Source organism: Plecotus auritus, assembly GCF_963455305.1.
Source record: "Plecotus auritus genome assembly, chromosome: 2".
NCBI classification, from domain to species: Eukaryota; Metazoa; Chordata; class Mammalia; order Chiroptera; family Vespertilionidae; genus Plecotus; species Plecotus auritus.
This window is the reverse complement of record NC_137771.1, coordinates 46,231,990-46,258,454: the sequence shown is the minus strand read 5'-3', so window position 1 is coordinate 46,258,454 and position 26,465 is coordinate 46,231,990. Positions and strand designations below refer to the sequence as shown.

Here is a 26,465-nt window from a genome sequence, read left to right as displayed (position 1 = left end):
TTTAACAGTATGGGTAATTAAATTAGCAGTTTTAAGTTCCCATAACACATGCACATCCACACCTCAGTAAGCAAAATAATCATGGGCTGTTAAATATTAAAACCTTTTAACCAACTTAAGAGGCATCATTTTAATATTACTGACATGAATGCCATTTAGCAATCTCTACAAACTAGAGGTAGGCCTTGAAATGTGTCGGTAGGCCATGTTTTAGTCTATCATTTTTGAGTACCAATGACGACTGTTGAGGTCCAATAATTACTATAATTATTATCCTCACAGCAGCTCTGTAAGATAGCTGTTATTATTGCCATTACATATAAGGAACAAGATCACAGAAAATGTTAAGTAACTTGCCCAAACACTGCTACTTAAGTGTCAGACAGGGGATTCCAACTAAAGACCAGTCTGATCTCAAAAAGTATGATCTTTTCATTATTCCATATTGCCTCTTCCTAAAACAAATCAAATCATCCAGTCATCCCAGCTTTCAGATTCAGACATGAAGCATAACTGAAACTGGTTCAGCCAATCTATTCTGTTATAGACTGTGTTTTAGGATCTTTAACAGCTAGTGATGACTTTGCAATGGAAAGCACTAGGATTCCCTGCTGCTCAGTTCCAGCTAAGTCATAGCAGGCCTGCAGCCATGGCAAGCCTCCTCCAGAACCCCTGTGGGAAGGGAGCTGGGCAGGCTTCCTGAGCTATTCAGTTGAGCAGCTAACTTCATTGTGATCCCAAGGATTTAAGAATGTGATAGTAGCCCTTTTCTTAAAAGGCTTGAGATTTCTTTTCTCCTGTCTGGAGAACTTGATATCTGGATTTCAGTGGTTTCATTCTCTCTAAACTTGACAAGTTTTAGAGAATTATAATAGGAAATTAGAACATTTATTATTTCCCAATTAGAGGAAATCTTGACTATATATTCTGTGCAAGTTGTGTGATTTTCTTTTAAATCTGTGATTTCCTAGAACTAATTTAAAATTAGGCTTTACATAGTTGGCTTTTGCCAACAGTTTTGGAAAATGAGGTAGGGAAAATTATAGAACAAATAAGTGAATTGTCACTGCTGATAATTAATGGAGAAAATTTTCCAAAAGAATTGTTTCCTTCCCTAAACATTTATTAAGACATTAAAGTTATTTCCATGTGTTAAACAATTTTCGCCTTTCAGTTATCCATTATATACTGATTCTTTGTGTGTTTATGTATGATCCGTCTTAAATCTATTTTCTACTATTTTAGGCATTAAAACTGACTTAGCCATTACCAAGTTTTCCCTAAGGACTAAGTATTTCTTCATGCATAGAGAGGATTGTATCATTAAATAGTGTTTTTAAGTTTCTAATAAGCATTGATTTTTTGTTGTGGTTTAAATGAAAATTGAGTTAGTATGTACAAAATGTATGTTATATTTTAATATATATTGTATATACTAGGATATATGTCATCTTGCATTTCTGTTTCTTGGAAGAGCTACACTAGTTCCTTAGATTTCCTAAGGTATTCAAACCTTCAGTTACTTTTTTAACTATTTTGAAGTAATGCCTGAAAAATAGACTGAAGCTTATTTTCTTGATAATTTGAGTTTGAAATATATTTTTAATTAATTTATTTTAGAGAGGAAGGGGATGAGGGGAGAGAGAGAACATCTATTTGTGGTTCCACTTACTTAGGCATTTATTGGTTGATTCTTATATGTGCCCTGACCAGGGATCAAACCCACAACCATGGCATATTGGGACGACGTTCTAACCAACTGAGATAACTGGCCAGGGCTGAGCTATACATTTTTACTGGGTGCTTTTCTTTTTCTCTCTTTATGTGGTTCCTAGTATTATGTGTATACTAGAGGCCCAGTGCACGAAATTCGTATATGGGTGTGGTCCCTAGGCCTGACTGGCGATCAAAGCACGAGCATTTGGCGTGGAAGGGCAGATCCCAGCTGACCTCTGGGCCCTGGCAGCACCTCGGCCCCAGGGTGCCTGCGTACCCTCTTCCACCTGAGTCACAGTGCCTGAGTCCCCACAGGGAGATGCGGTAAGCATGGCCAAACGCTGTGGGCTGGGGTGCAGCGTGGGCCTCTGGGCCGCACGGAAGCCGGGCAGGCAGGAAGCCGGGCAGGCAGCACGTTCTCTCCTGGCCAGCCTCGCAGACCGGCTCCTGCGCAAACCCGCTCCTGCGCAAACCCACAGGGAGCCGGCCCCGGCCCCTGGGGTCCCGGCGGCTGCTGCCCAGCTCACCCGGAAGAGGCTGCGTGGGTGCAGGCGGGCTCCTCGCAGGCGCCCAGCACCTGAGCGCAGGGGCTTCCCCAGCATGCCAGCCCTGGTGTCCCGGGGGTGGGTAGCAACGGGAGTGAGAGTGAGCTTGGCGGACACCCCCATTCTCACTGCACCTCTATCCCTGTCACCCCCGCCCCCAGGTAGCCGGGGAGAGGTCGCAGCACATCACCAATGCCCACCATGTTCCATGCCGCCCCCTGGTGGTCAGGGCATGTCGTAGCGAGTGGTTGAACTCCCAGTCTCCTGGTCGAATGACCACCCAAGGGGACAATTTGCATATTAGGCTTTTATTATATAGGATTTTTATTTTGGTGGCATATTTTATTTTTTTGGTTAAAGTTGATGTGCAGCAACACATGCACATATATATGTAAATTTTTTGCTAAGTTAGTAACTTTAAACTCCTTCTATTCATACATTCATTTTAAGAGGACTTTGTTAATTTTGTCCAACTTCTCACACTAGTTTGCTTTATATGTTTCTTATTTGGGGTCCTGGCCTTGAACATCTTACAGAAATTTCTGCTTTTTTCTTTTAGTATGCTGGCACCCAGAATTGTCTAAATTTAAAAGTGTTTTGGATATCTTCATAATGTTGGAAAGTATATAGTTAGGAGATATATAATATAAAAACCAGCCCTGTAATATGTGTTAGGTTTCTTTTATTAGGTAATTATGAAATGAGAATAAACAAATACTTGTTTCATTATCAAAAGAATGTCCTTCAGCCTGGCCAGTGTGGCTCAGTGGTTGAGCGTTGACCCATGAACCAGGAGGTCACAGTTCTATTCTGGTCAGGGAACATGCCTGGGTTATGGGCTCAGTCCCCATTAGGGGATGTGCAGGAGGCAGCCGATCAATGATTTTCTTTCATCCTTGATGTTTCTATCTCTTTCTCTCTCTCCAGTCCTCTCTGAAATCAATAAAAATATATTTTTTTAAAAAGAAGAGGAATGTCCTTTAGATTCTTATAAAATTTTCCTAGAATAGGTAAAGTAGACAATACCAGGAGAATTCCAAGACTAATGCTGTAGTGAACTCTTCAAATTTGTCCCTTAGTTGTATATGCTTTAAATTTCATTGCTAGCTTGTTAAGCATCAGTTGCAGTCTTTATTATAGGCACAGGAGTATACTTGTAAAAATAACACTCTAATGTTTTAAATAAATAGACATCTGACACCGATTCTTAAAACTTTATATAACTTATTCAAAAAAATTTAAAAAAACACACTGAGATTTTTATAGTTTTCAAATCAGGGGATGCCTTGATTGAGTGTATAATACACTCTATCTTTTTTATAGTTTGCTAACTACAAATTTCTTAAACAAAGGAAGGCTTCTTTCTCTTTTAAGTTACTTAGGAAGTAAGCCTAACTTCACTTTCCTTAATAATATTGGCTTTATGACTGTTAGAAAAATAATGAAATGAAAGGTTCTTTTTTTATTACATTTGAATGTGAATTTTCATAATTATTTTTAATTTGTTATGCTGAACATTAAAACATGACCATTCAATGGGTTGATAGAGACGGGATGTCACATTATCATCACATGGTAAGGCATGAAATTTATTTACTTTACATAATCAACCTCAACTTAAAACAACTTGATACAAATATCCCTAAGTCAATAGATGGCATTATATAGTACTTAGTATTTTCATTTTTTCTGGAGATATTAGAAAATGCCATCATTGTTTGTCTGTGTCTACTACTTCCAGTAAACAAAATGTTTTTGAAAAGAATGTAAGCAAATTATAGAGCAGTTGCCAAGATATGAAATCTAGACACTTAACTTCAATCCAAAACATATTTTATCATTTTTGAGAATAATTGTGTAGGTTGTAGTATGCATATTTTAAATGAAATGTTAACCATCTGAACTTTATATTGTTCAAAAAAATTGCTTGTTTCAGCTGTTTATAATACAAAATATTTCAGCATTTCTCTTGCTAGCCTTAAAAAGAAAAGCACAGACTATGTTTCTGTTGTCTTTAGCTAACTTACTGTCTCTTACATTGTAAAATTCATCTTAGTTATAGGATTTTAAAGTTTTCAAGTTTGTGGACTACAGGACAAATTTTAAACTTTTTCTGTTCTAAGACTATAAAATAGTTTGATATTGCCTTTTCATTCTAACCACCCACTGAAGTATTTTTCAACTTAAAAATATGTTGTTCTTTTTCCCACTCAGTCTTGAAAAAGTATTCATTATATCAGCTAAATAATTTTACTCCTAAAAGCGTGTGTTTTTTTCTGTTATAGCTTAACAATTAAAGAATATTCTTTTTTGAATACATACTTCAGTTTTAAAAGCACTGAAGTTTAATGTTTAGACAGTAAGAGTTTTAGGAGAAACCACAAAGATTCCCTTTGTGGTTTAACATTCTAAGTTTATCAGAAGATTTTTAAAAAATGGAGATAATAGTTTTGGTCACAAAAATATCCATTAATGTACAACTGTGGTCCTCAGCTCTTTGTAAGGGTTCAGCTATCATGTAAGCTGTACCTGGATTATACCTTTCCTCGTAATAATGATAATGCCCTTTTCTACATTATTTAGCACTGTTTGGGGGATACGTTTCAACTGCTTACTTGATATTTGTCTAGGATTTAAGGAAAAACTGCTTTATTACTTTTTACAGCCTTTTAAGAAATTTTTTCCTATAATTTAAATTTATTTTTATTATACTAGAAGTATGATAATTTTTATCTTTTAAGTAAGTAATCAGTAAAAAAAACAACAAGAAATTAAACCATAGACTTGAATTCATTTAATAGCAATTATGTGTTTAAGAGGTATAAATAACCTGCTACCAGACATTACAAATATCCAGGTGCTCTGTATGTGCTGATGACAACAAAATTGAAACGAAAGACTGTAATAATTCTGACTGGTTTTCTCTGCAGAAGATATTGATTATTTGTGTGTGGTGAGAGATTTGGAAAATTCAATTAAAGGAGTTGTGCAAAGGTTTCATAAATTTTCTTTCTACAGCGTGTACACAGACATTGTTGCGTATTAAATCAATGCAGCACTTCACAATATATTTTCTTTGAAACATAAAAATAAATAACATTTAAACAGTTCTGCTTACTACAGAAACAAATTTTATTTTCTGTGAAGCATTTAGTCATGTGCTATCACTGACTCATACACATTTGCCAGCTGTAACAAATTTTATAGACATTTTCTCCAGAGACATATCTCACATACTATGAATTTTTAAATGAGCAAATGGTGAAGAAGGGATGTCAGCAATATAAAAATTGATCAGCTAAAAGATAAAAGCATAAGTAAAGAGATTTGTATGGTAGTCTTAATAGGTTTTATTAAATAAAAATACTATAAAAAGACAGTAATGAACAGACTGAAGACTAACTGTTCTTGAGATGGAGGAAAATTATTCTGGCACATTTATTAGAAATTGCTTTTATGTCACCTGACAGGTGAACCTTTTTTTTCCCCATTTTAACTTAGAGTAGTCAGAAAAGCTCCTCAAAAAAAAGTTAGTTAAATTCTCTAAGTGGTTTATATATTTTAAACACATATGTAATAATAGATATTTATAGTGTTATATAGCTAATTATATAGTTTAAAGCAGAACTTATGTAATAAGTAAGTGTTAGGTGATTTTTTTCCTTCAGCTCAGACCTCACATAAGAGGAAAGTAGTCATTTTCTTTTTTCTTTTTTCTTTTTTTTAAATTATATTTTATTGATTTTTTACAGAGAGGAAGGGAGAGGGATAGAGAGTTAGAAACATCAATGAGAGAGAAACATCGATCAGCTGCCTCCTGCACACCTCCTACTGGGGATGAGCCCGCAACCAAGGTACATGCCCTTGACCGGAATCGAACCTGGGACCCTTCAGTCCGCAGGCCGACGCTCTATCCACTGAGCCAAACCGGTTTCGGCAAAAGTAGTCATTTTCATTCATGCTATTCACAAATTGGGACTCCAGGCCTCTCTACTGCTTCTCTCTCTACCTGGGTTGCTCTTTCTTTCTTCTGCATCTAGTAAACTTCTGCTCATTCTTTAAGGCCGGTTTTAGATGCCACATTCTCTGTGAGACTCTCCAAGCTAAATTGCTTCATCTTCTAGGCTTCTACAACACTTGTCTGAATGTTTATAAACGTATCATGTGACAGTATTGTGTATTGTGATTGTGTGGTTACAGGGCTCTTTCTGGGCTCCTCCTCAGGAAACAAACAACAGCCATCTCTATATTGTAGTCCCGCAGCCTACTATAGAGCCCAGATAGGAGGTCCACAATGCATGTTCAGTGACTGAATAAAACCAATGGGCACTCTAAGAATTTTTTAAAGGAATTACCAAAATATTTTCAAATACTTACAAATTACTATCTCCTTAATGCCTCATTCACTCAACATTTATTGAATACCTACTATGAGCTAGGCACTCTTCTATACACTAATGAACAAGAGAAGAATCATAGAAGCTAGCACAGAAGACAATTGTAATAAACCATAACCATACATTATAATAATAAATCCCTTGGCAGTTTTCATCCTAAATTTTTAAATATACATTCTGAAACAACAGAGTCAGTCAAATCAGTTGAAATGAGAATTTATAGCCCCAAAGCTGCTAATTATAATGTAAAATAAAACTTTATGTTTGGGTTCTTTATTTTAATTTCATTTTGATTCAGCATTTATTATGCATCATATACTGTGACAACTTGCATTGAATTATTTTCTGAAAAAAGAAATTTTTTTCTTTCATACAGAGTTACATCATCTTGACAGCTATGAATTCCTGAAGGCCATTTTAAATTGAGGTAATGCTTCACCTTTCTAATTAAGTATAGCCTTGTTAAATTTCCCTTTGTTCAGATGGAAACATTTTATTGACATCAAATTTGGTACTGTCTGTCTACAAAGAAAATAGGGCAATGTGCTTTGGAGCTTTAGTTGATTATATTTAATCTGTTCTGATAAACAGTAGGATGGAAGTTTGACAAAATCTGTGAGTTAGAGACTGATTTTAAAAAACACTGTTGATCTGGCCAGGCTAACTTTAATTCAGAGTGAGGATATCTAAGTAAATATAAAGAGGACCCTTAACTGAGCACCTTTATTTTATTTTTTTTAATATATTTTATTGATATTTCACAGAGAGGAAGGGAGAGGGATAGAGAGCTAGAAACATCGATGAGAGAGAAACATCGATCAGCTGCCTCCTGCACACCTCCCACTGAGGATGTGCCCGCAACCAAGGTACATGCCCTTGACCGGAATCGAACCCGGGTCCCTTCAGTCCGCAGGCCGACGCTCTATCCACTGAGCCAAACCGGTTTCGGCAACTGAGCACCTTTAGTAAAAATATCTAAATAGATACTGACAGGTGAGTTATAGGGCACATCTGACTGAACAAGATATAACAAGTCTATGAATTTGCAAATGTGCTAAATTGATTAATTACATATTAATTAGTTGTTCCTTTTCTTCAAAACAGTTCCTGTGGATTCAGCAATACAAGTAAAATATGTCATATTTATAAATAGCTTATTATAACTTAGCTACCTAGAAGCAATATGAGTCATGATGTGATATTAGTGTTTACTATACCTGTAACTGAAGGTTCACATTAAGAACTACCATTATCCCAAACTTAGTGGCATCAGTATTAATTTTCTTAGAAGCTAACCAGATGTTGCCTGCTATCTCTTAGAAACAATGCAAAATGAAATAATTCTATTCTGAAAATACGTTTCTTTGGAAATGGTATCTCAAATAATTAGTATCAGCTTCCTGACAAACTAGCTCTTCTTAAAATATCTGCAAAGCACCTTATATAGTAAAGTCACTTTCATTCATTAAATTGTTTATTCTGTTGTACACAACAAATAATCTACACTAATAAAAGAGAAACATGCAAATTGACCATACTTCCACTACGCCCACAAGGCATGCCCACCAGCCAATCAGGAGCAAGTATGCAAATTAACCCAACCAAGATGGCTATGGCCACGGAGCAAGCAGGAGGCTTGGGTTTCCCTGGAAATGGAGGAAGCCAAGTTTCCCTCACACCCTGGCCGGCCCTGGCCTCCACTCAAGGCTACAAAGTTTCAATTATAGAAGATAAATAAATCCCAACAAAAATGGCTGAAGCCACGAAGTGGGCAGGAGGCTTGGGTTTCCCCGGCAACAGAGGAAGCCAAGCTTCCTGGCCGGCCCAGTCCTCTGCTCAAGGATACAAAGTTTCAATTATAGAAGATAAATAAATCCCAACAAAAATGGCTGCAGCCATGGAGCGAGCAGGAGGCTTGGGTTTCCCCAGTGATGGAGGAAGCCAAGCTTCCTGCCCATCCCCCCAACCCCGGCCTGCCCTGGCCTCTGCTCAGGGCTACAAAGTTTTAATTATAGAAGATAAATAAATCCCAGATACCAGGGCCTCCGCTTGGGTCACTAGGGGGCATGGCTGGCCTGCAAACCACCACAGGCCCCTCGCCCAGGCCACCCTGTGCCCCAAGGGAACCCCCCACCTTGATCCGGGACACCCTTCAGGGCAAACCAGCTTGCCCCCACCCATGCAACAGGCCTCTATCCTATCTAATAAAATAGTAATATGCAAATTGACCATCACTCCAACACACAAGATGGCCAGCAGGGGAGGGACAGGTCTGCAAGGGAGGGCAGTTGGGGGTGATCAGGCCAGCAGGGGAGGGCAGTTAGGGGTGACCAGGCCAGCAGAGGAGGGAAGTTGGGGGTGACCGGGCCTGCAGGGATGGGCAGTTGGGAGGGACCCAGGCCTGTAGGGGAGAGCAGTTGCGGGGGACCAGGCCAGCAGGGGAGGGCAGTTAGGGGTGACCTGGCCTGCAGGGGAGGGCAGTTAGGGGTGACCAGTCCTGCAGGGGAGGGCAGTTAGAGGCAATCAGGCTGGCAGGGGAGCAGTTGGGCATCAATCAGGCTGGCAGGGGAGTGGTTAGGGGTGATCAGGCTGGCAGGCAGAAGCAGTTAGGGACAATCAGGAAGGCAGGCAGGCGAGCAGTTGGGAGCCAGCAGTCCTGGATTGTGAGGGGGATGTCTGACTGCAGTCGGACATCCCTCAAGGGGTCCCAGATTGGAGAGGGTGCAGGCTGGGCTGAGGGACACACACCCCTCGTGGGCGAATTTCGTGCACCGGGCCTCTAGTCTACACTAATAAAAGAGAAAGATACAAATTGACCATACCTTCGCGACACCCACCAGCCAATCAGGAGTGAGTATGCAAATTAACCCAATAAAGATGGAGGGTTAATTTGCATATGCAGGCACTGAGCAGCCAGGGGTGGGTGGGCCATGCCAGGCGTTCTGCACCGCCCCAGCAGTTCTGGGCCTCTGGCATTGTGGGAAGGTGGGAAGGCGGCTCCGGGTGGAGCAAAGACGGTGCCGGCAGCCAAGGGAAGGAAAGCCCATTCTTGCACGAATCTTCGTGCATCGGGCCTCTAGTAGCTTATAATAACAGCTAACACTTATTGAATACTTTCAGTATACCAGGTACTGGTATAAGCTCTTCATAGATACCCTATTTAACCTTCACAATAACTTATGTGAAATAGATATAGTTATTGTCTTTATAGGTAAGTTAACTGAGAAAGAAGTTAAGTACCTTGTTCCAGAATTACCTAAGAGACAGGCAGGATACCAACCTGTGTAGTTTGGTGCCAGTCTGTACTCTTGCCCACTATACTGCAGTAATCTGTGAATGTCGGGTTTCACTACTGGTTAAAGATGTTAGATCCTATTAAAGAGTAAGGATATCATATGTGTACACATGCATACTTGTAGTTATTATAGGGTTAAATCTTTTATAAAATTTCTGATCTATGGAAATCCAACAGAGAACTATTAGATGGTGATCATAAATACATATTCACAGTTACACATTGGACAAGTGAACAATTTAGTGTGTGACAGTCTCGTTAGTGACCTTTAGAGGAACTGAGAATAGCTTTGTGGTTATTGAATCTAGCAAAGATCTTTACATGTTAGGGGTGTTCTTCTGAGTCTTTAATTTGAGTAGTACCTTCAAAAAACTTGAAAGAATTAAGGTTGATCTACCAGTCAACTTCCCTTTCTGTGGGAAGCAACAAAGAGAAGTAACAATGAAATGAAACTTGACTTACCTTTGAGGTATTTCCCTGGGTTCTTTTGACTGTGTTTTCTTTTCTCTTTGGGTATTTTCTTCATGATCTCATCCATTCCTTGACTATAGTTCTTACCTTACTGTATATTATTTCCAATCTATTTGTGATCCTTCTCCTGATCTAAACCCACATCTCAGCTGCTATACATTGTCCCCCAAATATGCTGATTTCATCACCCCCTCAACTGTTCTTTCTTCTACCTTCCTAGTGTTTGTGTTCATCTATTATTAAGGCTCAAAACCTCAAAATTCTGTCTCTCTTTTTGTTCCCACATCCAAACTGCTGCCATGTCATATCACTTACAAAAATGTTTACTTCTCTTTTCCATGCCCACTACACTAGTTTTTTTCTTCATTACCTCTCATCCAGATTATCACCATCCTCATTGTAACCTACCTCTCTGCCCTTTGGTCCCTTTCCTATATAGCCTGTCCTACTACTGGACAAATTATGCTTTAGAAGATATTACTCTACCATATTCACATAAAATCTAAATTTAAAAACTCCCTGATCGGACCACAGTTTGCCTTTCCAATTTGTCATTGTGCCTCAGTCACTCCAGATTATTTGCCATTCTCCAGACAAATTCCTCATTTCTTTACCATTGTTCTTATCTCCTCTGTTTGGCATACCTTTTCCCCCAGCATTGTCAAAATTTTGCCCATCTTTTTTTTTTAAAGGAGTAACTTTTTAAAAATATATTTTTATTGATTTCAGAGATTAAGGGAGAGGTTGGAAGAGATAGAAACATCAATGATGAGAGAGAATCATGGATCATCTGCCTCCTGCACACCCCCCACCCCAACTGGGTATCAAGCCCGCAACCTGGGTATGTACCCTGACCAGAACCTGGGACCCGTCAGTCCACAGGCCTAAGATCTATCCACTGAGCCAAACCGGCTAAGGCAAAATTTTGCCCATCTTTCAAAACCTACTTATAACTCACCTTACAAGAGGCTTCCTCAGATTCCTCTCTTCTGTGTTCTCATTGCTCTTTTGTGCATTTGTCATAGCTGCCCAACTGGCATGTCTAAGGGAAGATATTAAACTATCTGATTTTGTCCTATGCCCTGGAAACCTCTATCAGTGATCATACCCGTGGTGCCACTGTGGCCAACTTCTCTGTCTGCACATCAGCTTCTGCCCTCAGTCAGGGGAACCACCCCATACATATTCACTCCCAGAGCCTTTAAAAAGTGAAGCCTTGCCCTAACCAGTTTGGCTCAGTGATAGAGCGTTGGCCTGCGGACAGAAGAGTCCCAGGTTCCATTCCGGTCAAGGGCACATACCTCGGTTGCAGGCTCCTCCCCGGCCTGGGCCCTGGTTGGGGTAGGGGCAAGTACAGGAGGCAACCAATTAATGTGTTTCTCTCGCATCAATATTTCTCTCTGCCTTTCCCTCTCTCTTCCACTCTCTCTAATAATCAATGGAAAAATATCCTCAGGTGAGGATTTTTAAAAAATGAAGTCTTATAAAATAATCCTATATAATAAAAGCCTGATATGCTAAGTGTCTGGTTGTCCGTTCAACCAATCAAAGCATGATATGCTAAGGCCACTCAACGTCTCTTAATGATGTGCACTGACCACCATGGGGCAGACAGTCCAACCGGTAGGTTAGCTTGCTGCTGGGGTCCGGCCGATCAGGACTAAGTGAGATGGGCTGGACATGCCCTGGAGCCCTCCCACGGCCCCTCCCAGGCTGGCCAACCTCCTGTGTCCCTTCCTGGTGCTGATCGTGCACCAGTGGGGTCCCTCGGCCTGGTCTGCCACCCTCTGGAAATCTGGTACCCCTCTGGGGATGTCTGAGAGCCGGTTTCTGTCCAATCCCGCAAGCCAGGCCGAGGGACCCCACTGGTGCACGATTCGTGCACCAAGCCTCTAGTGAGATAATATTGTAGGGGACACTGCGATGCTTTATCTAGAAATAATGTGGGTAAATCACTTCGTTAACAATAGTATGAGGCTTAGTATAAACAGCACTATGCATAATGTCAACCTTGTGAAACCTAGTAATCAAGCTAAGAATATCAGATTTATGTTATATACATGAAATAATAATATAAGGCAAGCTATGATAGTACTACAAGTTCTGACCCTTTGTCCTTTTAGGGTTCCGGGCAATAGAAAATTCACAAAAGGATTGATTCCAAAGAGGATCAAAGTATCAACTTGATTAGTGGAGGAATTGATAATCTCTAATATAGGAGGCTCTCTGGTAGAAGCTTGGGGTCACTAATATGGATTGTGCCTAAGGCAAAAGTGGGACCTCCTTTCTTCCACACTGAGTATAAATCTGGAACTCTATGTGCTCTCCTGAACCTGTAAGAAAGCTGGATCTTTGAAATAGACTCCGTGTCCATACGCCTCTGCAACAATAAAGGAGGTAGAATGGGCTGGTCTTTACAACATGAAATTAGGAACACCAAGACCCATTGGACTTGAGACTAGTAAAAGGAAAACAAAATAGTGGGGAAGAGTGTTGTATAGAGTAGAGGCATGTCCTATTAGTAGTAACATATGGACCAGTGTTCTGGACTTTGACCATTTAAATGTGTCACTTCCATGGGGTATAGAGAGCAAAAGAGTTGACAGAAGTTCCTTCCTCTTCAGACTGAGAAGTATAAACATTCTTCTCCAAGTACCAAATGAAGAAGAATAAGAAGTGGTATAGGAATACACAACAGAAAGATTATCTCAGGGTGGTTTAATGAGGTCGCTTGTAACGGTTCATGATTTTAAAGTCAGTTCTAGTTATTCCACTATACATTATGGCTGACAGAGGGCCAGCCAGACACTAGTAATGGAAACTTTGCACTTTACTAGGAATTTGGCATTTGAAAAATGACTAATTTTAACAGGCTGTGTAAACATACTAGGCAGAGAAAATGTGAACAAAAAGGCAGAAAAGCAGGATAATTGAATGGTAGAGTCCAGCCCCATCATTGACAGTTGCGACTGCCAGGATACTGAGTTCAGACTTTATTCATTAGGCAGAAGTGGACCGGTGAAGGAGCAATCCAAAATGTTTTAGAGGGGGGGAAAAATGGCGGCGGAATAGACAGACGTGTCCCGAGCCTTGTCCCGGAGCAGATAGACAGAACAGCTGAGAGAAACCAAGATGGCGGCATAGGTAAGCACCTAAACTGCTGCCTTGCACAACAATTTCAAAACTACAACTAAAAGACAGAACGGACACCATCCAGAACCACAGGAAAGCTGGCTAAGTGAAAATTCTACAACTAGAAGGAAAGAGGAAAGCTCACAGAGAATTGGAGGTACAGCAAAGGGTCTTTGTGCGCGCAGAGAGGAAGGGTGGCTGAGAGCCTGGCTGACTTTCTCTGGCGGAAGGGGGAAGGAAGCCCCCGACCGCACTGAACCCCAGTTCTGACTGCACTGAACCCCAGTCACGGGCGAAACCCAGTGGACCCAGGCTCATACAGGGGGAGTATGGACTGTCAGGTAGAGAGAAAGGCACTCGGAGACCCGGGGGAGCCCCGGCGGGCAGGGGTCTGGAGGCGCGCGCGCCAGTGTGCACAAAGGCTGCAGAGGTTGCCACAGGCTTTCCCTAGCAGAAGGGAGTCGGAAGCACCTGACTGCACTGAACCCCAGTTCCAGGCGAGCCCCTGGGGACCCACGCTCTTGTGGGGGGAATCTGGACTCTGGGGCAGAGACTCGGGAGCCCGGGAAGGCAGAGGTCTGGTGGCGCGCACATGCCAGTGTGCACAAAGGCTGCGGAGGTTGCCACAGGCTTTCCCTAGTGGAAGGGAGTCAGAAGCTCCTGACTGCACTGAGCCCCAGTTCTGACTGCACTGAACCCCAGTTCCAGGCGAGCCCCTGGGGACCCACGTCCTGTGGGGGGAATCTGGACTCTCAGGCGGAGACTCGGTAGCCAGGGAAGGCAGAGGTCTGGACGCGCACATGCGCAAGGGCAATGCTGACTGGAAGCCAAGACTGTCTGCTCCACCCTGAGACTCCACCCCATCCAAGCTGAGCACAGAAGCTATTGCAATTTGGCAAGTCTAATCCTATAAGGCTGTCTCCAGCACCGAACTTCTCCCAGCATAGACACACCTGATCCTTTCAGCCAACTGGCCTGGAGGTCAATTCCTCCCAGTGATACCAACAACAATCGAGACTTAACTACAACAAGGCTGTACACACAGTCCACAAAGGGGTGCACCAAGAGTGTCCACCTCAGGTTAACTGGGGAGGCCAACCCACTGGGCCATATAGGAAACCTAGCACACAAATCTACCCTACCAACTCAGGGAAGCAGTGAAAATGCGGCGTCAAAGAAACAGATCACAAACGAAAGAAATGGAGGAAAACAAACGACTGGATATAGAATTCAAAACCACGGTTATAAGGCTTTTCAAGAATATCCTAGAAAAGGCCGATAAATATAACGAGACCCTTGAAGATATGAAAAAGGACCAACTAGAAATTAAACATACACTGACTGAAATAAAAAATATTATACAGAGACCCAACAACAGACTAGAGGAACACAAGAATCAAGTCAAAGAATTGAAATACAAAGAAGCAAAAAACACTCAACCGAAAAAGCAAAAAGCAAAAAAAAAATCCAAAAAGTTGAAGACAGTGTAAGAAGGCTCTGGGACAACTTCAAGCATACCAACATCAGAATTACGGGGGTGCCAGAAGAAGAGAGAGAGCAAGATACTGAAAACCTATTTGAAGAAATAATGACTGAAAACTTCCCCCACCTGGTGAAAGAAATAGACTTACAAGTCCAGGAAGCACACAGAACCCCAAACAAAAGGAATCCAAAGAGGACCACACCAAAACACATCATAATTAAAATGCCAAGAGCAAAAGACAAAGAGAGAATATTAAAAGCAGCAAGAGAAAAACATTTAGTTACCTACAAGGGAGCACCCATACGATTATCAGCTGATTTCTTCAACAGAAACTATGCAGGCCAGAAGGCAGTGGCAAGAAATATTCAAAGTGATGAATAGCAAGAACCTACAACCAAGATTACTCTACCCAGCAAAGCTATCATTCAGAATTGAAGGGCAGATAAAGAGCTTCACAGATAAGAAAAAGCTGAAGGAGTTCATCACCACCAAACCAGTATTACATGAAATGCTGAAAGGTATTTTTAAAGAAGAGGAAGAAGAAAAAAGTAAAGATAAAAATTATGAACAACAAATACATATCTATCAACAAGTGAACCTAAAAATCAAGTGAATTAAAAACCTGAGGAACAGAATAATCTGGTGAATATAATAGAATTAGGGGCATAGAAAGGGAGTGGACTGATAATTCTCAGGGGGAAAGGGGTATGAGGGGTTCAGGAAGAGACTGGACAAAAATGATACACCTATGGATGAGGACAGTGGGGGGAGGTAAGGGCAGAAGGTGGGGTGGGAAGCGGGTGGAGGGGAGCTATGGGGGGAAAAAGGAGAAACAATTGTAATAATCTGAATAAAGATTTATTTTTTTAAAAAAAGAAAGAACAGCTGAGGGTCACACGGGGAGTGTCTGTTGGTGAGTTGAGGGACAGCTATACTCCAGGAGATGGTGGGGGACTGCTGGATGGGGCTCCCCTAACTGGGCAGTCCCAACTGCTCCTGGGTTCCCTCCCGGAGCCACTGGCTTGGACGCAGAGACCGCGCCATCTTGAAGGGGAAAGTGGATGTTATTGGAAGCCTGAAAATCCACAACAGCAGCACCCACCGAACAGCTGTGAACCCCAGAGTACCAGTCCCCAGTTGGCACAAACACGAGGATTCAGAGGAGCTCTACACTCCACCACGGAAAGGTCAGATTTCGCCTGGGATAAGGTGAGGTCTCTGGTCCCGGCAGGACAGAGAAACGCGCACTGCAGGAGCTGGAGGACCTGGGGAAGTCTGCACCTAGAAAAATCCATGGCTGTCGTGGCTGGCGTGATCCATGAATGTGGAAGGGGGTCCTCAGAGCTGCTAACAGAGGGGATCTCTAAAAAGCAACCCATTTTGATCTGATGCAGAAGGACAGCTTAAAAATTTTGGGAATGTGCCGGCTGCTTGGACACAAGGGGGAAAAGAGGACTGTGCAGGCTTGCACGCAGCCCCAGAGTTCGCACACTTGCGTTTTTTCCTCTTTGAATCCTTGCTTCTGATTACTAAGCCCAATACATAGGATCACCCAGTTGGGGACACTCTAGGAGACTGCAGGGGAAAGTTGTTTTTCTGGAACCTGGGGATCAGAGCAGGAAGTGACTGTCGGAGAACCAGCTCTGAGGCAGCCCACTCCCACAAACTGGTATTGAGTGCCACAGGGAAAGCAAGATCTATGCACAGGCTAGAGAGGCCATAGATAGACCCGGAGGTCAATCCAGAAACACTGCCACCCAGGGTCTGAGTCACAAATTGACTCTTGTGTAATCAAAAATAAAGGAATATGAGAAAGTAAGACACACAGCCTACTTAAAAATAAGGACTGGCTTACAACACTGAGGAGCAGTGGAACGCAGGGAACCGCAATACTGTCCTGACTGGGAAACAGGCGTGCCAAACAGAACAATAGAGGAAGTGAATGACCTTCACTACTGCACATTTTATTTTTATTTATTTTTATTTTTTATTTTTTTCCTCACTTGATTTTACCTTTTTAATTATTACATTTTTATTTTCACTCAGTATTATTACTACTACTATTTTTACCTTTTTTTTTTAAAAAAAGTGTCATTTTATTTTATTTTTGACTTTGAGATTAGTGTTCCACATTCTATTTTCATCTTTCCTTTAGCATCATTCTACTCTAACTCAACTCTACCTTTATGCCATCACTCTCCTCCTAACTTTTCCCCTTTTGTTGTCCTGTTTCTCTTACTCTTTTCTTGCTTTAGATTTTCCCTATTCTTGCTTTTTAACCCCTGTTAAAATTTCACCCTCCTTATATATCTAATTTCCAATCCCCTGCTCCGAGTTCATACACACCTCTCTCTTCTCTGTCATCACTATCAAAAATTGTTTTTCTCTCTGTCCTTTTGTTGTTGTTTGCTTGAATGTTGATTATATTGATTTTATTGATTTTTTATGCTTGTTTGTGAGATTGTTTTGCTTATTCTTTTTTTTGTTTGCTTTGTTTTTGTTTTTTGCTTCTGTTTTCCCCCGCCTTGCTTGATATTAGTTGTTGTTTGTAGTTTGTATTCATCTCCAGGTACTTGTTGCTGGCATTTGCTGGGATTAGTCGCTGTTCTGTTGGAGTTTTCTCCCCATATATATAGTTTGCTCCCCTTTTCTTTCTTAGTCTCTTTTCTCTTTTTTTTTTCCTTTTCCCAATTTTATTTTGGCACTCCCTTTTTATTTTTTTCTCGTTTCTCTCCTATCCCCTAATTTGCCTTTCTGTGGTGGTCGCCTTTATTTGGTGTTATTAATATCGTGAATACATTTCTGTTCAGTGCCTTGTGTATTGTACCTGGTTGTGTTGTATTGTGTGCCTTTAAATCAACGCAGGAGAGAACTACATAACCAGACACCTGGAGAAGAGAGACCATGGGGAGACAAAGAAACAGCCGGTATATGAAAGAAAAGCAGGCATCACCAGAAAAGGAAATAAAAAAAATGGGGGCAAGCAACCTGCCAGAGAAAGAATTCAGAGAAATGGTCATAAGGTAGCTGAAAAGAATGGAAGACAAATTCGACAATATGAGTAAGAACCAAGAGGAAATGAAGAAGAACCAAGAAGAAATGAAAAATGACATCGCTGCTATAAAGAACTCGATAGAAAGCATCAAGAGTAGACTAGAAGAAGCAGAGGACCGCATCAGTGAGCTAGAAGACAAGGTAGGAAAAAATTCCCAAGTAGAGCAGCTTCTAGAAAAAAAAATTAAAAGGCAGGAGGAGAGCCTAAGGGAACTTTGGGACAACACGAAACAAAACAACATCCGCATAATAGGGGTTCCAGAAGGAGAGGAAACTAAGCAAGGAATAGAAAACCTGTTTGAAGAAATAATGACAGAAAACTTCCCGGATATAGGGAAGAAAAAACCCACACAAATCCAAGAAGCTCACAGAGTCCCAAGCAAAATGAACCCCAAAAGACCGACACCAAGGCACATTATAATTAAAGTGGCAAACACCAATGACAAAGTAAGAATCTTAAAAGTGCCCAGAGAGAGATAGAAAGTTACCTACAAAGGAACCCCCATCAGACTAGCAACTGATTTCTCAAAAGAAACTCATCAGGCCAGAAGGGAATGGAATGAAATATACAAAGTCATGCAAAGGAAGGGTCTGAATCCAAGAATACTATACCCAGCAAGGCTATCAATCAAAATTGAAGGTGAAATCAGAAGCTTCACAGACAAAAAGGACTAAAGGAATTTATTACCACCAAACCAGCAATGCAAGAAATGCTGTAAAAAAAAAAAACAACAACAAAGAAATAGGAAGCAAAGAAGGAACACAGGGGTAAAGAATAAAAATGGCAACAAAAAAGTACCTATCAATAATAACTTTGTAAATGTATTAAATGCCCCAATCAAAAGACATAGGGTAACGGATTGGATAAGAAAACACGACCATATATCTGCTGTGTATAAGAAACCCACCTCAGAAAAAAAGACGCACACAGACTGAGGGTGAAGGGATGGAAAAAGGTTTTCCAGGCGAATGGAAATGAAAAAAGAGCTGGGGTAGCAATACTTATATCTGACAAATTAGATCTCAAAGTGAAGGACATAACAAGAGATAAGGAAGGTCACTTCATAATACTAAAGGGAGCAATCCAACAAGAAGAAATAACTCTGGTAAACATACGCACCCAATACAGGAGCACCCAAATACATAAAAAAACATCTGGAGGATATCAAAGGAGAGATTGACAGCAATACAATCATAGTAGGAGACTTTAATACCCCAATATCACCATTGGACAAATCCTCTAAACAAAAAATCAGCAAAGAAATATCAATCCTAAAGGACTCACTAGACCATATGGAGTTAATTGACATCTTCAGAACATTTTACCCCAAATCCACAGAATATACATTCTTCTCAAGTGCACATGGGTCATTTTCAAAGATAGACCATATGTTGGGTCATAGGCAAAGTCTCTTCAAATTCAAGAAGATAGAAATTATATCAAGCATCCTTTCAGATCATAGTGGCATAAAACTGGAAATCAACTACAATAAAAACAATCCAAAAAAATCAAACACATGGAGACTAAACAGCATGCTATTAAACAATGACTGGGTTACCAGAGAGATCAAGGAAGAAATAAAAAACATCATGGCAACAAATGACAATGAAAACACAACAATCCAAAATCTATGGCACACAGCAAAAGTGGTCTTGAGAGGGAAATTCATAGCTCTACACGCCTACTGCTAAAAAACAAGAAACAATGGTAATAAATTACCTAACCCTACAACTCAAAGCCTTAGAAAGAGAGCAACAAGAAAACCTAGTGTAAGCAGAAGGAAGGAAATAATAAAGATCAGAGTGGAGATAAATGACATTGAGACAAAAAAAAACAATACAAAAGATCAACAAAACCAAGAGCTGGTTCTTTGAAAGGATAAACAAGATTGATGAACCTCTAGCCAGGCTCACCAAGAAGCAAAGAGAGAGGACCCAAATAAACAATCAGAAATGAAGAGGTGAAATAACAACAGACCCCACCGAAATACAAAGGATTGTTAAAAAATACTATGAACAATTCCATTCCAACAAACTGGACAACCTGTAGGAAATGTACATATTCCTAGAAAAATATTACCTTCCAAAACTCAAGCAGGAAGAATCTAAACATCTCAATAGGCCAATAACTATGGAAGAAATTGAAGCAGTCATCAAAAAGCTTCCAGCAAACAAAAGCCCAGGGCCATGCCCTAGCCGGTTTGGCTCAGTGGATAGAGCGTCGGCCTGCGGACTGAGGGGTCCCAGGTTCGATTCCGGTCAAGGGCATGTACCTTGGTTGCAGGCACATACCCAGTAGGGAGTGTGCAGGAGGCAGCTGATCGATGTTTCTCTCTCATCGATGTTTCTAACTCTCTATCCTTCTCCCTTCCTCTCTGTAAAAAATCAATAAAATATATTTAAAAAAAAAAAAAGCCCAGGGCCAGACAGCTTCACAGGGGAGCTTTACCAAACATTCAAGGAAGAACTAAAACCTATCCTCCTCAGACTGTTCCAAAAAAATTCAAGAGGAAGGAACACTTCCAAGCTCCTTCTATGAAGCCAGCATCACTCTAATACCAAAACCAAATAAAGACAACACTATGAAAGAGAATTACAGGCCAATATCCCTCATGAACATAGATGCCAAAATCCTCAACAAAATTCTAGCAAAATAGGATCCAGCAGTACATCAGAAAGATCATACACCATGACCAAGTAGGATTTATCCCAGGAATGCAAGGATTGTACAATATCCACAAATCAATAAACGTGATATATCACATAAACAAATTGAGAGATAAAAATCACATAGTCATATCAATTGATGCAGAAAAAGCATTTGACAAAATCCAACACCCTTTCTTGATAAAAACTCTCAACAAGGTGGGAATAGAAGGATCATACCTCAACATCATAAAAGCCATATATGACAAACATACAGCTAACATTATACTCTATGGGCAAAAACTAAAACCATTTCCCCTAAGAACAGGAACAAGACAGGGATGCCCACTCTCACCACTCCTGTTTGACATAGTACTGGAAGTATTAGCCATTGCAATTAGACAAGAAGAAGAAATAAAAGGCATCCAAATTGGAAAAGAATAAGTAAAGCTGTCCTTATTTGCAGATTACATGATATTGTACGTAAAAAGCCCGAAAGACTCCATCAAAAAACTAATAGACTTAATAAGTGAATTTGGCAATGTAGCAGGATACAAAATTAATTCCAAGAAGTCTGTGGCATTTCTATACACCAATAGTGAACTTTACAGAAAGAGAGACTACAAAAAGCAATCCCATTTACCATCGCACCAAAAAAAATAAGATACCTAGGAATAAACTTAACTAAGGAGGTAAAAGATCTATACACAGAAAACTACAGGATACTGAAAAAAAGAGATAGAAGAAGACGTAAACAGATGGAAGAACATACCATGTTCATGGTTTGTTAGAATCAACATCATTAAAATGTCCATACTACCCAAAGCAATCTATAGATTCAATGCACTCCCCATTAAAATACCAATGGCATATTTCACAGACCTAGAAAGAAATCTCCAAAAATTCATCTGGAATGAAAAAAGACCCCGAATAGCCACAGCAATCCTGAGAAAGGAGAACAAAATAGGTGGAATCTTAATACCAGATTTCAAGCTGTACTACAAAGTCACTATTCTCAAAACAGCCTGGTACTGGCACAAGGACAGACATATAGACCAATGGAATAGAATAGAGAATCCAGATATCGACCCAAACCACTATGCTCAATTAATATTTGACAAAGGAGGCATGAACATACAATGGAGTCAAGACAGTCTCTTCAATAAATGGTGTTGGGAAAATTGGATAGATACATGCAAAAAAATGAAGCTAGACCACCAACTTACACCATACACAAAAATAAACTCAAAATGGATCAAGGACTTAAACATACGACGAGAAACCATAAAAATACTAGAGGAATCCACGGGCAGAAAAATCTCTGACGTATGCTGAAGCAATTTCTTCACTGATACTGCTCCTAGGACAATGGAAACTAAAAAGAAAATAAACAAATGGGACTACATAAAAATGAAAAGCTTTTGCACAGCAAAGGAGACCATCAATAAAACAACAGGAAAGCCCACTGCATGGGAGAACATATTTGCCAATGATATCAACAATAAGGGTTTAATCTCCAACATTTACAGGGAACTCATGCAGCTTAACAAAAAGAAGATAAACATCCCAATCAAAAAATGGGCAACTGATCTAAATAGACACTTTTCGAAAGAAGACAGAAGGAAGGCCAAGAGACATATGAAAACCTGCTCAAAGTCACTAATCATCAGAGAGATGCAAATCAAAACAACAATGCGGTACCATCTCACACCTTTGAGAATGGCTATTATAAACAAATCAACAAATGACAAGTGCTGGTGAGGATGCGGAGAAAAAGGAACCCTCGTGCACTGCTGGTGGGAATGCAGACTGGTGCAGCCACTGTGGAGAACAGTATGGAGTTTCCTCAGAAAACTTAAAATGGAGCTCCCATTTGACCCAGTGATCCCACTTCTAGGAATATATCCCAAGAAACTAGAAACACAAATCATAAAGGATATATGCACCCCTATGTTCATAGCAGCACAATTCACCATAGCTAAGATTTGGAAACAGCCTAAGTGCCCATCAGCAGATGAGTGGATTAAAAAATTGTGGTACATCTACACAATGGAATACTACACTGTGGTAAAAAAGGAGTTCTTATCATTTGCAACAACATGGATGGAGATGGAGACCATTATGCTAAGTGAAATAAGCCAGGCAGAGAAAGATAAATATCACATGATCTCACTCATTTGTGGAATATAATGAACAACATAAACTGATGAACAAAAATAAATCCAGAGACAGAGAAACATTAATCAGTACATCAAACCTAAGAGGGAAGGTAAGGGAGGGTGGGGGTAAGGGGAAGAGATCAACCAAAGGACTTATATGCATGTATATAAGCCTAATCAATGGATACAGACAACAGGGGGGTGGGGGCATGAATGGGAGGTGGGGGGTAATGGGGGAATAAGGACACATATGTAATACCTTAATAAAGAAATTTCAAAAAATGTTTTAGAAAGAATAACTGTATGAACAATGAATCCTGTGAAAATGCTGCTCATAAACTGCATCACCGTATCTGGGTTGCTTTTTATTTGTGTTCTGAGATATTCCTTTCTAGAACCAGTATGGCAGTGTAGAGATAACATAGTGCTACTCCATACCTCTTGTGCTACAACATACCTCACATTGATCAAAGTATTTATTTTTGCCAGATCCTGAATATGGCCTCAGAATCTTTCTCAACACTATTTTCTTAGTAGCCATGATCAGCTGATGAAACGTCTTTAAAGGCACTGGCATTGCCATAGAGAACAGGGTTTGGATTAAATGTCCAGCACCAGCTCTGTTACCTACTTAGCTGTGTGGCCTTAAACAAGATACTTGCTTCCGCTAAACCTTAATTATAAAATGGGACTGATAACATTTACCTGTGGTATGGTACAAATAATTAGTGCCTCCCCCATAGTAACTAATAAATTGGTCTTCCTTTCTTCTATAGTATTACCATTAGTTCTGATAACTGTGTCTCAATAACATATAAGGATATTAAGGGAATGCTAGAGTGCTTCAGTTTTCTATGAGTTCAGACCAGACTCAAATCAGTTTGTGAAAGTTGATTGTCTAATTGGCAACCGATCTTTTTATAGGATAAGAAGAATAGCAGCCTATCGTGTGTTACTTCTTCATAACTACTAATGTAATCAAGGCAGGGGTATTTCAGGAGTGAATGGTCCACATGCCCTATGGGAATATATGCCATCAGTTGCCAATGACCGCTTTCTTTAAAAGCTTCCCTTCACACAAGGGTCCTAAGGCTAAACAGACAAAAACTTCTACCACCACTAGGAGTCCCCAGAGGGACACACTGTGAATAGGAATGTCAGTAAATACTGTCTTTTGGGGGTGGGGGCAGCTGTTGGAGGAAACACCTGCTGCAAGGCCCTTAAGGCTCATAGACAAAAGGCATGTAAATTTTGATGTTTCCGATAGGTCCTGTTGGAGTTTTAGAACACTCTCCAAAGTATGTCAAAATCCATATTCACATAAAGTGAAGAGTGCTATGTCAGAGTAGTCATATTGACAATTATTCCTGAAGGTGAATCTTGCTTAGAAGGCTCAAAAATAAGCAAATGAGAGATTACCAGTATCTAAACTAGGTATGAAATCACATGATAAATGGGTGTTTAAATCATTTCTTATCTCATGTATGTGATGCATGTTAATTTGGAAACTAATTCTTGATGATTTAATAATAATCATCTTTTATATCCTGTAGGCATTCAGAAGAAGTGTATTCTCTCTGAACACCAACTTCTGCATCTGCCTGATCATATTTAAAGGAACAGAAGAAATGTTTGTAATTAATCTGCCCAGTAAATACCAGATCACAGCACTAGGCAGGTGCGTGTCTAGATAAAATTTCTTGCAGCTAATTTAAACTTTCTACACACACCAGTAGATAATCTCAGTGTAAATAATACATTTCTTCTTGACTGTTTAATGAATAAGCCAACATGTAGACAAGTATCTTGACTTTTATTCTATATCATGTATGCTTCTGTATACTTTTAGCATTTGTGGATAGATTTAATAAAGCATTTATGAAAATGGCACCTTTGGTAGAGCTGTATGTTTTAAAACTCATTAAATCTAATGGTGAGTAGAATTAGGTACCAGTTGTTCCATTTAAAGACCCAGATGTGTATTAATTAGATTCTTTTTAAAACTTTAAAATTTATCCAGAAGTTTATTATGTAGCTTTTATCTCAGGGGTGAATTTTTATTATACTCTATAGTTATTTCTGTTGTAGAGAAAAAATATTTTCAAAATTTTCACACCTTTTATAAAATACCAGATGCATTTTTAATAGACATTTAAATATGAAGTTGTTTTTAAACTGAACTATACAAATTACTGAATTTAAAGAGAATTTTCTTATGGGGCAATATGTGATCCCCTCCAAATTATTTTGAAGCATTAATTCTGTTTCTCTATGGTGTTAGTTTTATATCATGTTTGTGCTGTCACAAAATAAAGGGGAAGAGGAATCACAGAATATGTTATAACTTGATAACATGATTTCCCTACAGGGGATAAATGTTATTCTTTGGTACTTGACCTAAGTCTTAACAAAATTTGTATAGGATATTATCATGTCATTTAATTCAGTGTATCATAAAAATAAAAATACTATTTGAACATCTTAAAATTTAACAAATTAAGGTTGAAAATTACCATTTAGAGAAATTTAAAATTCACCTCTTAAAATGAAAATAAGTTATTTTTAAAAAACTATTAATTTAAATGACAAATACTAAACAGTAGCCCAATTAAGCCTAATTGCCTTCTCTAATGTCTTGGTACTTTTTAAATAAGATTTTTGAGATAATCGGTCTGCTAAATATTAAGAACACCTTGTAACACAGCCCTTATAGAACATCACCTAAAATATACCAAAAAGGATCATTCCTTTGCATTCTAGCATTGAAAACCTTAGGATGTAAGCCAAAAAAATATAAAGAAACCTACTTTAGTAAGGAAATAGTTAAGAAATAGATTGGTTTCATATGTAATCCAAGTTATGTAGGTATGTGCTTAATGCTATTAAATCAGTTACTGTATATCTGACCTCTTGATATACTAAGCTTTTGCCTTTCAGAACAGCTGGGTCTGCTAAGAATCATTTCTCAGTTCTCTTCATTGTAGATCAGATGACTCTCGCTTTATCACCCTTGGAGGCCACATGAAGGACAAAGCAGAAAGATCCACACACAAAACTAATGTTTATATGGCAGTGGGGGGTGGATACACTTGGCCCTGATTTTCCAGTGAACATAACAGAAAAAAGACCAATTGAGATTTGAAACCATTGTGTTACTCCAACCATTATTTAGTTGCATCCTATCCATCTCTTACTCTGTTCCTATTGAACAGAGAGCCTCCTTGGACTGCCTTGACTTTTGTGAATGTTTCACTCACTTAAGTTGTGGTTTATCATTTGGACAGAATGCTACATCGGGGATTTTTCTCCCCTCCCTATGGGCTTAAGGGAAAATGATTTCGTGTGCCTCATATTTGATACATGAACATACACCCTAGTCTCTTCATTTTAAGAAGCAAACCTAAGTTTATTGGCAACAGAGAAAACTGCATTTCTCATAAACAGCCCTTCCCTCTAAAATGAAGTTGAAAATAACTTAGAAGGGTTTATTTTTGACAGGTATATTAGTGAAGAAAGTGAGAAATCTTTAATATTTTTATAAAACCTAAATGTTTTGTATTAAAACAT

General features: G+C 39.6%; 2 protein-coding genes across 4 annotated transcripts in view; one reads left to right on the top strand and one right to left on the bottom strand.

The window, feature by feature from the left end:
• The window catches only part of ITGB3BP (integrin subunit beta 3 binding protein), a 63,908-nt gene extending 39,121 nt beyond the window's left edge, over window positions 1-24,787 (top strand). Inside the window, exons 8-10 of one of the 3 annotated variants that reach the window (XM_080656596.1) lie at window positions 7,035-7,085; window positions 7,763-7,785; window positions 24,452-24,787. In XM_080656596.1, the coding sequence (XP_080512722.1) occupies window positions 7,035-7,084 (50 nt within the window). In that variant the 3' untranslated portion in view covers window position 7,085; window positions 7,763-7,785; window positions 24,452-24,787. The remainder of the gene's footprint in view (window positions 1-7,034; window positions 7,086-7,762; window positions 7,786-24,451) is intronic. The other 2 variants (XM_080656595.1, XM_080656594.1) reach the window with 2 other exon arrangements.
• ALG6 (ALG6 alpha-1,3-glucosyltransferase) overlaps window positions 1-26,465 on the bottom strand; it is a 98,070-nt gene that overhangs the window by 23,727 nt on the left and 47,878 nt on the right. The gene's annotated exons all lie outside the window — the stretch shown is intronic.